This window comes from the organism of the source record quoted next, unplaced genomic scaffold, assembly GCF_019419815.1.
Source record: "Pyrus x bretschneideri cultivar Hongxiangsu unplaced genomic scaffold, Pyrus_bretschneideri_v1 Contig5, whole genome shotgun sequence".
Lineage (NCBI taxonomy): Eukaryota > Viridiplantae > Streptophyta > Magnoliopsida > Rosales > Rosaceae > Pyrus > Pyrus x bretschneideri.
Window position 1 is genome coordinate 3,861,416 of NW_025999787.1, and position 15,887 is coordinate 3,877,302.

At 36.4% G+C, this 15,887-nt stretch overlaps 2 protein-coding genes across 4 annotated transcripts; one reads left to right on the top strand and one right to left on the bottom strand.

Annotated features, from left to right (window-relative positions):
* Positions 1–779: 779 nt before the first annotated feature.
* LOC103928635 (protein N-lysine methyltransferase METTL21A-like) lies at positions 780–5,410 on the top strand. 3 transcript variants are annotated; one of them, XM_048569061.1, is made up of 9 exons: positions 780–878; positions 1,072–1,166; positions 1,239–1,305; positions 1,701–1,766; positions 2,592–2,685; positions 2,813–2,923; positions 3,473–4,288; positions 4,368–4,469; positions 4,677–5,410. In XM_048569061.1, exons 2-7 carry the CDS (start codon positions 1,153–1,155, stop codon positions 3,595–3,597), a joined length of 477 nt encoding a protein of 158 aa, XP_048425018.1. In that variant the 5' UTR covers positions 780–878; positions 1,072–1,152; the 3' UTR covers positions 3,598–4,288; positions 4,368–4,469; positions 4,677–5,410. The 3 variants fall into 3 exon arrangements, with proteins under 3 accessions (XP_048425018.1, XP_048425016.1, XP_048425017.1); XM_048569059.1 differs by having other exon boundaries at positions 3,473–4,469; XM_048569060.1 differs by having other exon boundaries at positions 3,473–4,469; positions 4,792–5,410.
* A 378-nt stretch (positions 5,411–5,788) lies between these two features.
* On the bottom strand, positions 5,789–9,905 carry LOC103937521 (alpha-L-fucosidase 1). The gene is made up of 3 exons (XM_009347466.3): positions 9,123–9,905; positions 7,096–7,332; positions 5,789–6,675 (listed from the first exon to the last, which is right to left on the bottom strand). The coding sequence occupies exons 1-3, from the start codon at positions 9,674–9,676 to the stop codon at positions 5,907–5,909; spliced, it is 1,560 nt and encodes a 519-aa protein (XP_009345741.2). The 5' UTR covers positions 9,677–9,905; the 3' UTR covers positions 5,789–5,906.
* Between the last annotated feature and the right edge of the window lie 5,982 nt (positions 9,906–15,887).

Here is a 15,887-nt window from a genome sequence, read left to right on the forward strand (position 1 = left end):
TTTGATTTCATTTTATTTGTTTATGTAATTTTATGGCATCTTGAATATAGTTCCTATTTTTATAATTGGGATGTGATTCACACCTCACTCAAGGAAAAAAAATTATTATCCCGGGTCGGGGGCGTGGCACGTTCACCTAGCCCACCTAGACCCGCTTAGGTACCCGTCTAGACTGTCTAGGTCACAACTCTCATTTAAATAGAAAATAGATAACTTGCATTTTTTATTTTGATTTTTCATTAAATTTTAAAAGGCTTACTAGATACTTGGATGAACAATCCCATGTTTTCAATATGTTCTAGTACTTTATAATTTATATGTCATTTCAATTTGTAAATTTTATATTGCAATACAATTATTATTTTTTTCAAGTATAGGTAGACATTTATTTATGTTAAGTAATAAATTTAATAAAAACTTTAAGAACTACGTAGGCCCTCATCGAAATGCCTAGACGCTAAGTCCATATCCACTGACTAACTAGTGCCTAACTTATTTTAAAACTTTGCTTTGAAGTAGGAAACTTTTGCTTACACCATTGGGGCAAGTGTGTGTCTGCACGGCTCGTTAAAACGAACTTGCCACTCAATTGCCTACGCAACTAAAAATGCTAAAAAACGACAATATCTGACACAACACGTTGCACGAGTTAACAACCATTTGCAATCTAAGCACAAACCCATAAGTTTGACAAAAAATGAATCCAAGCCCATCACTGTCTTGAAAAATGTCACCTCAAATTTGTCCAGGACTAGGAGTCCAACCCGTATTTTTGGGCTTTTAACCTTCGGTTCTCCACGTCGCCTTTCCTTAAAGTCCATCTTCCAAAAAGTCAGGTACTATCAGTTCGGTTCGGTCCGTTTTATTCAGAGTTTCAGGTAATTTCTTCACTTCGATTTTGAGTTTGATTTTCTTTTTCTGATTCCTGAGGTTCAAAATACAAAAAGAGTTTAAGAGTAATCTAATTGGAACTGAAACTGATAATATTTGTTCTTTTTTGTTTAATGTAAGGGAAGTTTTTTGCTTAATTACACTAAAAAGCTCGATGTTTTTTCATGCATATTTTGGTAGGGTGGCACGTCAGATATCTTATTTGGGTTGGATTTTCAGCACTGGAATATCGAGTTTATTGTTGAAGATTATATTAATCAAATGGAGCTTGACAGGTATTATGGGCAATCTTTACTGTTTAATTGTTTTTACTTGTTTGTTGAAGCTGGTGAGATTTTGTGTTGCAGATTAAACTCGCCCACCACGTTTACTATGAGTTTGGAAGTTTTGGGTAATGAGTTACAGTTTGCTCAGGCATGTCGTCTTCTCCTTCTTATCGTGTTTTTGTTTTTCGGATTATTGTTACGTGCCAAGAAAGATCTTTGGAATCAGAAATTGTTAAGGTTAGCGCTTTTGTTAAAAGATATTTTCCGAATGTTTACAAAGCAAGGAGAACTAACAATGCAGTGTATGGTAGTAGTAGAGGGACCATAATGTACTTTCTGTGTAGTGACTGCTTTTGCTCTTCACTTTTCTGTATGATTATTTTCGCCAATCCTCCTTAGACATGTTTACTCTCTACCATGGCTTGTAGGTATACTATGTTCTGTTGCATGAGTTATCCGTTATCAACTTTAATACTGGCTTTGTAATCGTATATGGCCTAATAACTTCTTCCCTGACCGTGGAATGTTTTATCTTTTCCGTAGGATCCCAATTCAAAGCATTTGGGAACTACAGTTTGGGATGCCTCATTGGTGTTTGTCAAGTTTCTGGTAATGACTGTTACCCCCCTAGACACTCTTGTTCAACTGCCGATCATTTTAGTTTCCACATTTCCCAAACTCCACACATATGCATGTAGGTGAATTTTTATGGTTAATTTTAAACTTGTTAAAGTTTGGGGCCTTTGCACCTAGTTGAATGCAACATTTGGTTATTTTAGGAACAGCAGGGATGTTCATACTTAAAATAGATGTGTTTATGCACTCATGATTTGAATTTGATCAAACGAAAGGAAACAAAAAACAACCAACTTGTTTAGGTAATGATATTCCCATTATCATTCTAAATAATTCTGTAAATCTGAAAAATTGAAGTGATAAAAACTACAACTAACATATTATTGAGCAGCTGCTATTTAACTTCGTTTTGGTTCCTTGGAATAACAAGGGATTATTCAACTCATTCATTTGGCGTGAAAGGGACGCTACAATTTAGATTAACTTTTTGAATTGAAAGTTAGATGCCCCAGCTGCTCCATTGACTAAGAAGGGGGAGCAACTACCTAGGCCCTTCGTTTATGTTGTTGCCATTGTTTCCCTGGGCAGAGCTGGACTTTTATTTCTCAAAAGAGCCGGCAATCCCTAAGGCTGCTACTTTCCTGAGCCTGAAGAAAATTTTAATGATCAATCCCTGTTGAGAAAATGATTTTTGTGCTCTAGTTATATATTTTTATGCTGATGGTGGAGTTAGACTATCCTTTCGGTTAGGTATTTGATTTTCTTTGGTTCCAGAGCACATCATTTGTTTATACATACTGTACTTCCGGAGCAGATTTTTATTTATAAACGTACATGTGACCTTTTTGGTTATTCCAGGAAAAGAATTGCAGAAAGGGAAGGTTCTCCCCATCTAAAATGAAAGGAAAACGCGTCATTGAACTTGGAGCAGGTTGTGGAGTAGCTGGGTTTGGTGAGTTCCTTTTTTCCTGTTAAGCTTATGTTGAATTTTATCTGTATGATTTTTTATGCTTTTCCTGCTTGAATTTTGTAGTTCGATTTGCTTACTCAAGCGTTTTCCATCTGATTTTCTCTTTCAGGCATGGCACTACTGGGCTGTGACATGGTTATGACAGATCAAGTGGAGGTTTTGCCATTGCTAATGAGAAATGTTGAATGGAACACTTCAAGGATCGCACAGATGAATTCTGGTTCTAGTTTTCTTTGAATCTTTTGAATACCATGTGCATGTATTAGTTCTCATATATGCTTGTGTGTTCATATACATGCATTTGGTGTGCCTTAGCGCGATAATTACTAAATTATTTAGCTGTAGGAGGGCATTACTTGGAGTCTTGGAGCTACCCATAAATCAATAAAAGAGTTACGGGGATAGAACTGGTGGTTTCTGAGAGATTTTACAAAAACAAGCACCTTAACAGCCTTGATGGATTTTGTGTTGGGGAGAGAGACCATGACATATTTATATGCTAAGATTTAATATGGTGTAGTTAGGAAGATAATTACAATAAAATGGACCTGTCTTGTCACTTCGTATGCAATTATATGTTTTGTTTATGTCCAGTCTGTTCCGTGTAGGAAGTATTAGTGTTTCAACATTAGAACTGCACCAATTGTTTCTGGTTTTAAGTTTATGTAACTGAACTTAACCAAACCAATCGTTTAAATTGGTTTAGTCAGTTTAGTTTCCTTTTTCTGGTTTTCGCTCGCAACTCATGTAAGCTATTTTTTTTTTCTAGACTCATTTGGGTCAATCCAGGCAGCAGAGTTGAGCTGGGGAAATGAGGATCATATAAGAGCTGTTGGTCCACCATTTGACCACATCATTGGAACTGATGTTGTACGTTCGTTTAATTTCCTCTGAAAACTGAAACTTTGAATTTCTTCAGTTGTTTATTGATCTACAATGGCAAATAGTTATATCTATGGTATTTATTGTGACACGATAGTTTTGGATTTCATTGGTATTCAGTGTGAAGGATTGTAACGAATTACATCTGGGTAAGGCTGGAGTCCCTGGATGTACAGAAGGTTTTAAACAGAAATGAGCCATTAATTGGTCGACCACAGTCCAAACCATGTCCTTTTCACCAAGATGAAGAGTTGAATCTTTTTGTTCTTTTAGCGTTCATTTCCCAAGGGTACTGGAAATGGAGCATCATGCCTGGATATTCAGATTGAACTTCTATCTTTAGAGATTTAAGTAATGGCTTCTTTTTAGAAAGGACAATAAAACTTTCATATGCGGGTAACTCAGTCGCACTCACTCTTGATATTGCTTCTCCAACTCAATTTACGTACTTCCTTTAGGATCACCCGTCTTCTTTCCTCCTCCCATTTCTATTTTCCTTTTGTTTGTTTCAGGATTCCATAATAATATCGGTCTTTCAAATGTCATATTTATGATGTTTAGTCCTTTTTTTAATATTGTTAATTAGTATTAATTAAACTGTGCTGATCTATTTTCAACTTTTTTGGATTTCGGGTTTATAAAGAAAATCTCTTGGAACCACTGTTGCAGACAATACATGAATTATCAGGGCCCCAGACTACAAGTTATGTATGGTACTTCAGAGATTTTAGTTTTTATTTTTATTTTCTAATCATTGTTACTGATGCACTGGTTTGTTTCAGTTTTGGGAAGATGGGGTATGAGATTCAATCGACAGCGTCCATGAGCAAATGCTTCAAATGTGGAAATGAAACTTCCAAGTGAAAACTGTTCCAAATTCGAAGGTACAGCATAGTTTTTGTAATACAGTATATAGAATCATAGATCCAAATACTTGTCAGTATTAACATTTCCTGCATGTGGTTTGCAAGTCAAACTCCTGGTTCCTGTGACATGTAATCAATATCTGAATATGAGCTATGGCGTTGATTGCATGTGATGTTAGTATATGGATTGAATTATTGATATTCTTAGGGGACGACGTATTGCAGGGTCTTGTGTCATTCATGAGGGACCACATATGAGATTGAGCTTGGGAGAGAAGGTTCACTCTGACCTTTGATTTTCCTAAATACGATGTTTTTTTTTCTTGTCAAACTCCTGCAGATGGACAGTACCTACCAACATCCAGATATTCCACTTTACGTTATGACATTAAAGCCTCCTGAGGAGTTTACAGAAAACGCAGTTGAGGTGATTGATCCGAATGAGGGTGAAGTGGAGACTGGTGCAGAAGAAGCGGCTAATGCGATGGATCAGAAAGTTGATGAAGTGGATACAAGTGCAGAAAACGCAGTTAATGTGATCGATCAGAAAGTTGATGAAGCCGAGAGTTGTAAGGAAAAAGGAGACGGTGGTTCCCTCGATGAAAAGGTTGAGGAAGACTGAGCCAGCGACAGGACTTCAGAACGGTAAACTTACTGATTGGGAAGCTAGAAGATATGGTTCAATGGCTGCACGGCTTCTTCACGACATCAAAATTACCTAATAACGAGGTTCGGTCTTTGTGATTTTTTCTGCTGCCTTGCTGCTTGCGTTGTTGGGCTCAAGTACTCATGCTTTAGTTTTAGTTATCTAGACGTCTCTATGTTTATTAGTTCGATCGCTTCCTTCTTTTTTGTGGAATGCCATTCTCCAAAAGGAGTCTTGACGTGTACGTAATGTGTTGTGTTTTATATAGAAATTAGAATGCAAAGCTATCACCAATGATCTTGATGACTTCTTACATTTGATCTTATAACACTCTATTTGGGCTACAGAGATGTTATTTGTGTGCAAAATCAACAACTTTTAATGGTCATAAAGTTCGAATATAAGAATCGGAGGACGTGATAAACCCATTCCACTATCTTATACGTTCACCATTTCTTTGCGACTATCTTAATTTCTTCAAATAAATATTTTCTTCATTTTCTATTCCTCTAGCTTAATCATATATAGTAGTTGGTCAAAAAATTTATTAATGAAATAATTATTTTAAAAAAAAAATTAAAAAACGAAATGGAAGACTAGAGGAATTGGGTTCGGAGGGGTGGGATTGAGTTGTCGCAAATTTGGAAATAGGGCATGAGGATGAAATTTTGGGAATGGAGCAGAAGCAACAAAACGAAAATGAAGAATTCATATCAGAAGTATCTTGACAATGAATTTTATTCCTTGAGAACAAAAAAGGAGAAAAACTGATGAAGGTGTATTTACATGCAATGCAAAATATACAAACACTATATTGCAGCAATCTGAGAATGGTTGGATTCAATATGGTAATGAAGAATTTGACTGCCATTTCTGCTTGCGTGTGAGGTTGTATGAGATAAGTTGCTCAAAATCGAATATCGATCGATGTATAAACCCAGGTACGAGATAAGCGGGTCTGCCCGGGACTTGTCAATAACAAACCTCAAGTACTGAGATTTTACGGTTGGAAACTGCAGAAGCCTCTGATATCCGATTGTGGTTCCGTTGACGACTTTATTCAACTTCCCCTCCTCATTGAGGACCTCAAGATGGAACTCGATAACTCGCTGTCCCATTTGAATCGGCTCTTGAACTTGCAGAATGTTGAATGACACTAATTTTTTAAGGTTCAAGGATAGAACCCATTTCGACTGGTTTCCCTCAGGAGCCCAATATGAATCAATACCTTCTTGAAGGACATTACCGGGGGTGAACCAAGAATGGTTACTGCCTCCTCGTGTACTGCTCGCGTTGATAAGGGCCGTTTTGGCCAGATTACAAGAGAATATCGACTTCCGGAGGTCATTGAATTCTTGAAGCACTTGAATATCTTCTGCAGATATGAGACCTGAAGAGTTTGGAGGTACATTGAGTAACAAGAGACAGTTTCTTCCAATCGATTTGTAGTATAGGTCAAGAAGGGTCCTGGCGGATTTTGGAACTTCCAATGAATGCCAAAACCAACCAGGCCTGATTGAAACATCGCACTCAGGTGGTACCCAATCATGCCCAAAGGGATCTCCTCCACTTGAGTATCTGTTATATAGGCCACCGTATTAACTCATAGCTTCGATACTTTGGAGAAGATAATAAAGTGCATAGAGAGAAAGGTGCTGGTTGCAACTTCACGGGTTCTCTTACTGACTCACACAGGATCTTTTAAGCATATATAACCAGTGCAGATAAGTAGATGTGTGTTGTCTGATTGCATTGCATACATTTAGGGGTGTGATATCCACACCCCCCTTTTTACTTCTCTCACACCCTTTTAATTTTCAATCGTCGGATCAAATGAATTGAAGAAGATCAAAGGACATAAATTAACCAGGGGCGTAGGAGAAGTAAAAAGGGGTGTGTGGATAGCACACCCCTACATTTAAATGCATATATACATATATTGATCCAACTGCTAGAACAACAAAGAAAAGATAATGGAAGTTAGAAGAGGGAACTCACTGGTAATCAGTGTCGCCAATCTTGGCATCACTCCGATTGAAAAGGGACCAACAAGTAGACCCAGCAACGCCAGCTTCATCCCCAACCCACCTGGTGTCAGGACCGGCATCAGAAAAAATGACAGCCCCAGGCTGGTGTTGGTGAATGAGACTGAACCAAGAATCAAAGAAATATTCCATGTCCTTCTCCCCTTCCCCCTTTGCACCATCCAACCAAACCTCCTTAATCTCTCCATACCTGTTCCAAAATTTATAAAAAAAACTCAAAAAACAACGCCAGGTCTTTGAATATTTGTCCTAGTAATTCATCATAAATCAAACAAGAAGAAATTCAAACGACTTCTTGGAATGGCAGCATCAGCCAAGTTTTTTTTTTGGGGCCAAAGCAGAATCAGCCAAGTTGAACAACCACAGATGAATTAGAACATAAACCTTGATAAGGAATCCAAGCCCCAACACCAACCACCAGTTAAAACAAACATCGCAAATATCAAGTTGTAGCCAATAATATTGAGACAAAATACAGATCAATTCCATTTACGAGAGCACGTACAGACTGAATTGCACAGAACATGAAATTATAAACCGAAACCCATTCTTTTTACCAAAAAAAAGGCTCAGGTTGTAAATGGTAAAAACTGAGACTTCTAGTTCTAGTGTGGATAATTCTAACTTGGTTCCTGCTCTAACACTTGGAGAGGTACCCTTTCTGCTAAAAGTGGTGTTTTTTCAGAAAATTCTGCTTATTTGTATTTGTTTGAGGAGTTGTTAGAGTAGAAATGGAGTTTCGTTTAGAAGCTTCAGGTTCCTCCTAGAATAAGAACTTGACATGGAAAGCTTCTCACCCACTATGCAGAGGTTTAAAAGAAGATTAGCTACTAGTCCTTGTTGTCCTAGAAGTCCTTCAAGTTCTGAAACTTTGGAACACTTGCTGTGCAGTTATCAATATGGTCTTAAAGTATGGAAATGTCATGCAAAATCCTTAAGAGGTCATGCACTTTTATTCTATGCCTTCGTGATTGGATTTTATTTAATCTGAAAAGCAAGTGTACTTTACATAAGTTGCCTTGGAAGGTGGTGTTTGATAATTTTTTTGGCATTGTCAGAATGGAGGTGTAATCGTGTGTTTAATCCTAGTTTGAGCCTCCTTATGTCAGTTTCAATATCATTCTGCAATGTTCAAGGGAATGGTACGAGGGAAATCAATCATTGGGAGGTAAACCTGTTAGGGCTGTGGTCAAAATGCATTGGGGTCCTCATACTTCTGGAAGGTGTAAGCTAAACATTGATGGAAGTTTTCCAAAAGAGCCTTTTACGGTTGCTGGTTGTTTGGTTTTACTGCTACTATCAGTGTTGGAAGCATAATTGAGGCGGAGCTGTGGGGCTTATGTTATGGTCTACAACTAACTTGGGACAAAGGACTCATACCTATTGATGTTGAAAGTGACTCTCTAGCAACTGTGACTAGGGTGACTAAGGAAATTGATGTAAACCATCTCTTACTCAAATCGATCGAGAAGTGCAAGAGAACCAAGCTACTCATCACCTTGCTTCTATCAGAAGCTCTCTTCCTTCGGGTATTCATGTTGTTAAAGACGTCCCTCCTTTACTTTGCATTCTAGAAGATGACAGTTTCTTTGCTTTTGTTGGGGCTTAGGCTTGCCACTTCACCAAACAAAAAAAAAACACATCATGCAGAAAACTGAGAATCCAGTTTACAATTCACATGATTAACTCATAAAAGCACACAACTTTTAGAGCCTGTTTAGTATCCTTCTTGGATCCAATTTTTTCGTTTACAAAAACGATGAATGTAGCTAAATTACTTGTACTCATTAGTTTCAGAAACAAACATTTGGATCCCAGAAGGATACCAAACAATCCCTTAGACTTCAAAATTGCTGAACACAATTCCAGAACCATACAGTAAGACAAGAAATATTCGATCAATAAAATCAAACAAACCCAATTCACAAAAACTCTAAATACACCAAAAATTCAAGAAATAAATAAATAAATAAAAGTTACCTTGTGAGCAATTCTGTCATTTGACCCATATAGAACTCATTGTACTCCAAAGTCTTCCCATAGCACGGTTCGTGCCGATCCCACGGCGAAAGGTAAAGCCCCAATCCAATGCCTGCGTCCCTGGCCGCCGCCGCCAGCTCACCAACGACGTCACCGCGGCCACTCCTCCATGGGCTGGAGCTCACGGAGTAGTTGGTGTACTCAGTTGGCCACAAGCAGAACCCGTCGTGGTGTTTGGCGGTGAGAATTACGCGCGAAAAGCCCGAGTCTTTGGCGACTCGGACCCACTGAGCGGCGTTGAGCTTGGCGGGGTTGAAGACCGAGGGGTCGACGTGGCCGGTGCCCCACTCGGAATCCGTGAAGGTGTTGGGTCCGAAGTGGAGGAACATTGCCATGTGGCCGAGCTGCCATTGGAGCTGCGGGGAAGAGGGGAGGGGCAAAATGGGAAGAGGAGGTGGCTTTCTGGGTGTTTGGGAAGAAGAAAAGGAGGAAGTGAGAGAGAGTGAGAGGAAGATGAAAAGGGTAAGTTGGGAAGTTGACTTCTTCTTGTTCATGGTGGGTGGGAGAAACTGGGGGAGTTTCTCAGTTGCAGACTAGTCTTTTGTTTTGTTTCTTTTGTTTTTTTTTTAAATATTTATTTGGATCTAAAGAGTGGCTAGTTGGGTTATGAGATGATGTTGTCGCAAAGCAAAGCAAAGCAAAGAGGGGTTGGTTGTTACTTGTTAGACAATGATTAAAGGAGAAGGCATGGGAATAGAACGGGTTGACTTGAAAAATCTTGCATCACGTTTGATAAAAAAATTTCTTCCAAATGGTATGAGCATGATTACAATAGAAAAAAATGTAGCTGGAGAGTTGTATGTGCGATAGTAGTGTAACTTGTGTCATGTGGTGGGAGGGATGTTAACACAATTGATTTATATAATTATAATAGTTATATGTCAATTGATAATCAAGTATATTATGAATCGAATTGAAATCAGTGCGCAAGCCAGAGTTCATGGCCAAAGAGTTTTGTTTTCACTTTTTATGAAAATTGAATACTCATTGGCAACTAGTCTAGTTATAGGAAAAAAAATTGAAAAATAAAAAATACGAGTTTTAAGTTTTTAGTTGTTAAAAAAAAAAAATTATTGGCACTTAAAAAAACTCATTATGCATTCTTTGTAACTGTATTTTTTTTCTATATCTAAAATGCTTGGAGTGCACAACAACACTCAAACTAAAAACAAAATATTTTTTTTTTGTTGCATAAACTAAAAACAGAATATTAAAAATGAAGTGATTATCAAACCACCATAAATTCTTCTCGATTAAAATGGGTTGGAGTCAGTAATGACAATGAGACAATGAATGAATTTACAAAACAAGTGAATTGGTTTGGTCCGACATGGCCTGTTTAGTTGGCTGATTGGTATAAGTTGTGACTAATTAAAATGGAATTGAGTCTAATCCATTGTTTGTTATGTTATAATATGAGATAGACATGATCAGATATGATGAGTTATGAATTCACAAATCATATCTTACATGTCTTTACCAATCTCTATAGTCCAATTTCATCCAGTCCACCAAACTGGTCGGAAGTGTTTCATCCTTCAAATAGAGGTCGTACGAGTACCGTGAGAGAGATGGGCACGGACTTGGGGGGAACTGCTGTGGTATAGCAACCGTGAGGACAAGAGTGCACCACAAAATTATTAGTAGTTTTGCTTCCATTTTGGTTTCAAGCTCATGGAGACAGAAGCCATTATTTCACCACAAAGAATTCGGCTGTACGGTTTATACAACCAAAATAAAAGGAAGAAGAAAAAAAAAAAAAAATATTGGCTGTATGGTTTAATCAACTGTAATTGCTGCAAGTTGTGGATTGTTCAAGTGGTTAAGATATTCTTTTTCAACCCTATTCAAACTGTCCCCCTCTCCCTGATTGCTCGCATCAACTCAGAATTTGCTTCTTTTTTCTACTTTTTGTGTCGGGTCATATGCTGTAGAATGTACGAACTAAAATGGCCCAAGCTTTCGACCCAAAAGAATAACAAGGCCAATATTTTGACCCACAATAAATAATAATGAGGCCCAAGCTTTAGACCCACAACTTTAATGAATGCAAGCACCCTTTTTTTTGTTTTTTTGTTGTTGTTTTGAACGGGTTTTGTTTAGTATAAATAATATTCTACACTAATCTCCAATTCGAAGAAGAGAGGAGGGTTTGAACTTGGAATCGAGTGGGTTGAAAAAGAATGCCCTAATTCCAAGAAAAATTCACCAATTACTTTGTTTTAAAAGCTTTAGCGTGAAAAACTTCTCTAGGCTTTAGAGACTAGAGAGAATGAAAATTCTCGAATGCATATTAAATTTGCACATCTAAGTTACACGATGGAACAAGAGTCGTTGGAGCACTGTTTGGCCAATTAATCTCATGGTTTTTATTCCATTGTGTAAGTTAAATGTACAAACTTGATGTGCACTAGAGAAAACCCCATGGCCTAGAGAGAATATAAGAATCATGTTTTAAAAGGAAGGTTAAAGGTGAAGGATCGATGCCTCGATGGTGCCATGAAACATATTCTTTGGAGGTGGGCCTTAAATCTAGAGGAAACACGTTTACCCCCAAATCAAGTCGGGGACGAGTGTGAGGAGACACTACTTTTGCTCAAAGATCTTGGATACTGCCGTGCATGACCTAGTGTATCTAGCCTACCCACGACTCTTGTCCGACGGTACAAATACAAATCGTCAAATCCTTCTGATAAAGTGTTGCTGTTAGCATGCTTGCAATATGTACCTGCTGGTATAGATTTGGAGGCATAAATCGATTTTGTTGAGCAATGATAGCTTAAGATCGTAGTCAAGAGTATTTAAACATTGACACGAGGTTCTTTATTGTTACTTTTCTCATTCTCTAAAATTTCTTGTATATAAAAAAAAAATCAACAATTGAGGACAAAGTTTATATGAAATTTCTGGATTATTATATGATGATATTTTAACTTTCCGTATACACACACACACACTCTCTAAAAACATCTCTTATTTTTTATATTTTTTGAACAAATTATTTCTCATTAATTACAAGAAAAGTTAACAATAGTGCCACTAACATTCGTTGTACAAAATGAGGTGGGTATAGCGTGAGGAAGCTATTGATAAAGTCTTAAGCACCTTATTATGTACAACTAATATAGTGGCTTGTCAACTTTTCTTGTAGTGATTACATTGTTGGCTTTATTTTTGTTTGACTCGCAGAAAGAAAGAGTATGCTAGCTAGCACGCTAGAACTAAATGGAGTGCCTTCAAATTTAGGAATTAACATGAAATTATAATAAAGCTACTATTGTTTGTTTAGACTATCACACTCCAAACATGTATACCAATCCTTGAGTTGAATAAGAATTGAGAAATGTTAGAGAGACCATCCATTTAAATCATATATATGTTGTAAACCATATGACGTGATTGTTCATAATTAGATTATTGTTAAAGTATTGATTAACATGTTTATTTCATATTGATAACAAATCACATGGTTTATAATTTTGGTCTAAGAAATTAATCTACCTAGCATTACTTATAAGAATCAATGGAAACAAATAAAATAAATGGATTTCAAAAGATATTCATTGCAATTTGCACAGAGTTTCTAATCTTTTATAGTAAATTTATCCTTCTCGGCAAATTAAAAAAATTCCCAACCAAATGAAATCTAAAAGTTTACCGAAAATACATTGATCCAAAAACATGGTGTGGTTGGTCAAATTAATAAGTTCATGATTCAGTACATATTCATACTTAACTAATGAACACAATCAAATGAGTTGCTTCTTTAACAGCTTCAAGCTTACAACAACGCATATTCGGTCACTACTAAAATTTGAGGAATTCATAGTTATAGCTTTTCAAGTACGAATTCCTACTATAGAAAAAATTCAAATTAACCTTCTTTCCTACCACAATGTCAAACTCCCTAACTATATATACACCAACCTCAACAACCCCACAAAAGGGTGTAAAAGATGTACTTAAACTTGTTTAATAAATTGAACAACATGTTGACCAATTGAAAATGATGTAGCACAACTTGGTAGTTCATTTGTTTTGGGTATTTCTTGATAAAAAAAAATGTTATGTTCTCAAAGTTATAATAGAATACTTCAAACTTTTTAACAGTTCAATTTAATAAAAAATTTAATGGTTAAAAACCTCAAAATATTTGAGACTCCTCATGAAAATCCCTTCATTGACATACAAATTCTACCTCCCTAAAGAACACAGATCCTCTCCGGATCTGTGCAACCAAAGCCTAGCTATCAATAAATCTAGATTATTGAAATTTGATCTAATGGTTATAATTATTATAATTTTTAGAGAAGCTTCCTGTTTATAACTGTTTAATCAAATTTTAATGATCTGAATCTATTGATCTAGGGCTCCGGTTGCACAGATCCGAAGAGGATCTGTGTTCCTCCCTAAATGCCACGGAGATATTGACTGATTGATTGCTTTTTCTTTCTCCTCGCAAACTCTGTAATCCATGAAAGTGAGAACCAAATCTCAATTCTCAGCAAACCAACCAACCCCAAATACTGCCATGAAATTCAACAGCCAAATCCCACTGCCTCCTTCCCTCCTTCCGTAGCTCTCCCAGCCTGGCTCCCTCATACCGTCATACGACCTCATTAAAAAAAATGAGAGATTGAATATCACGTACAAGTAACGACCGCAGTAACAAGAAATGCTAGAAAACTCCAGCCACGGGGGACACGAAGACCGATGCACCAAATAAAGACACGTTTCGTGCGGTGAGGCCGCAGCGCGAATCTTGAAAAAGATACTTCCCGCCATGGCTGTCGCAACTTGTGACGTCACTAACCAGACAGCGAGGTTGCTGATAGGATCCCTGGAGCGGAAAATCCCAGTTAAATACAATATAGGAGAAGAACTCCTTTGACTTTTATTCTCTACGCTTCTTCCGTGTTCTATAAGCTGAATAAGTTGCTTGAATTATTTTAGAATACAGTAACATATCCTATCTTGCCTCAACGGGAATATTACCAACTATCAATTCGTTTTCTATATAAATTTTTGTCTAAATTTAAGGAGTTGTTAAAGAAGGCAATCTAGTTCACGTTCGGTTCTGCAAATATTACCCTGCAATCTTTGCTTTAAAGTTTTATGGAAATGTTTTTGTGATGGATTATACATATTTTCAATAAACGCATGAGTTTTATGGAAATGTTTTTGTGATGGTAATAGCTAGTACTATTTATCTATTATACTAAATGACATGCTAAAACGGTATTACGATTCCAAATCAATGATAATTAAAGTTATGAAACCAACTCGAGCTTATTAGTCACTGCATGAAAAATTGTTACGTGTTATAATAGAAGTAAATTTGATATGCTACGTGAGTCATGCTGTTCTTATGAAAAACCAGCAGTTTTAGTTTGGATTGATTTTTAATTATGTGGGTTATATCTTAAGGAACTTGAACTGTTAACTTAGTGCGTAAAAGCAAACCCTAGTTTGAACAAACTAACACTAGTGTCATCTCCTATACATACATCTTTTTTCTCCCCAGCCACACAAGGACGATGCCCATCAATCTTTGCTCCATTCTATTCTTCAATGGACGCAGAAAAAATACTTATCTTTCATTTGAGATCTCCGATATATGCATGCTTTCTCGGGTACTGTATATCTTGATTATGCATTGGAAAATTTAAGGAAATGATAAATACACATTTTTTTCTTCTTCTACATACTTCCATTGGATTATATATGTCCATTATTTTGGCTTAATTTATTCAAATTGATGGGCAAAAATAAATAAATGTGTGAGCATATACTCCATTACTTAAGCTTAGAGTTTAAAATCTCTATTCGATAGTCACTCAGTACTACGGTCTGGTGATATTCTTTTTTATTGTAAGTGAAAGGTCTTAGGTTCAAATCTTGTAGATAGCGAATTCGATATTAAATTAGGTTGCCCATTGGTGTGGCTTAGCCAAACTTTTCCTCCCCTTAATATAAAATATATCATTGTACTAAAAAAAATTCCTATTCGATATTTTGGCCCCCTCATTTTGTATTCAATTTTTTTTGCAAAAAAAAAAATTGTATTGAAATTATATAAAGAAAAGTAATAGAATTATTATTAACACTTCAAAATATTCATCATGCGCTTCTTTCTTCTTCATTTTTCTGACTAAATTTGAGTGCATAATGACTTTTTAGAATGAAAATAACAGCCTTGAAAAATAAAACTCATTTCAATTCCTAGTAAAGCAATGATGATTGCAATACCTCCCACAGTTACGACGGGTAGGGTTAACTTCCTAAATTAGTGTTATGGGTCGCACAATAGAAGGTTATAGAGACGACTCAAAAACTTATGACCGGTAAAGCTTCAAGTACTATCAAATGGCAGCCCCTATAAAAGGAAGAAATCTTTAAAAAAAAAAAAAAAAATTAAATTTGGATTTGTTGTAGGACTCATTTCACATTGAACTTCAACAATCTCAGCCGGCTATTTTGTAAGTCTTAATTCATAGATTACAATTAAATTTCAATATTTATTCAAATATAGTATTCGTCAATTTCTTTAAATTCAATTAGATGTCTCAAATATTTCTAATTTGGCTAATATTTTACAAGAATGATCTATGAGATACAACTTAAAAAAATAAATAATTCCAGATCGTAGAAATTCGATGAAGATCCCTTCCTTAAAGAATCTATCTAAATGAACCTAACATTTTA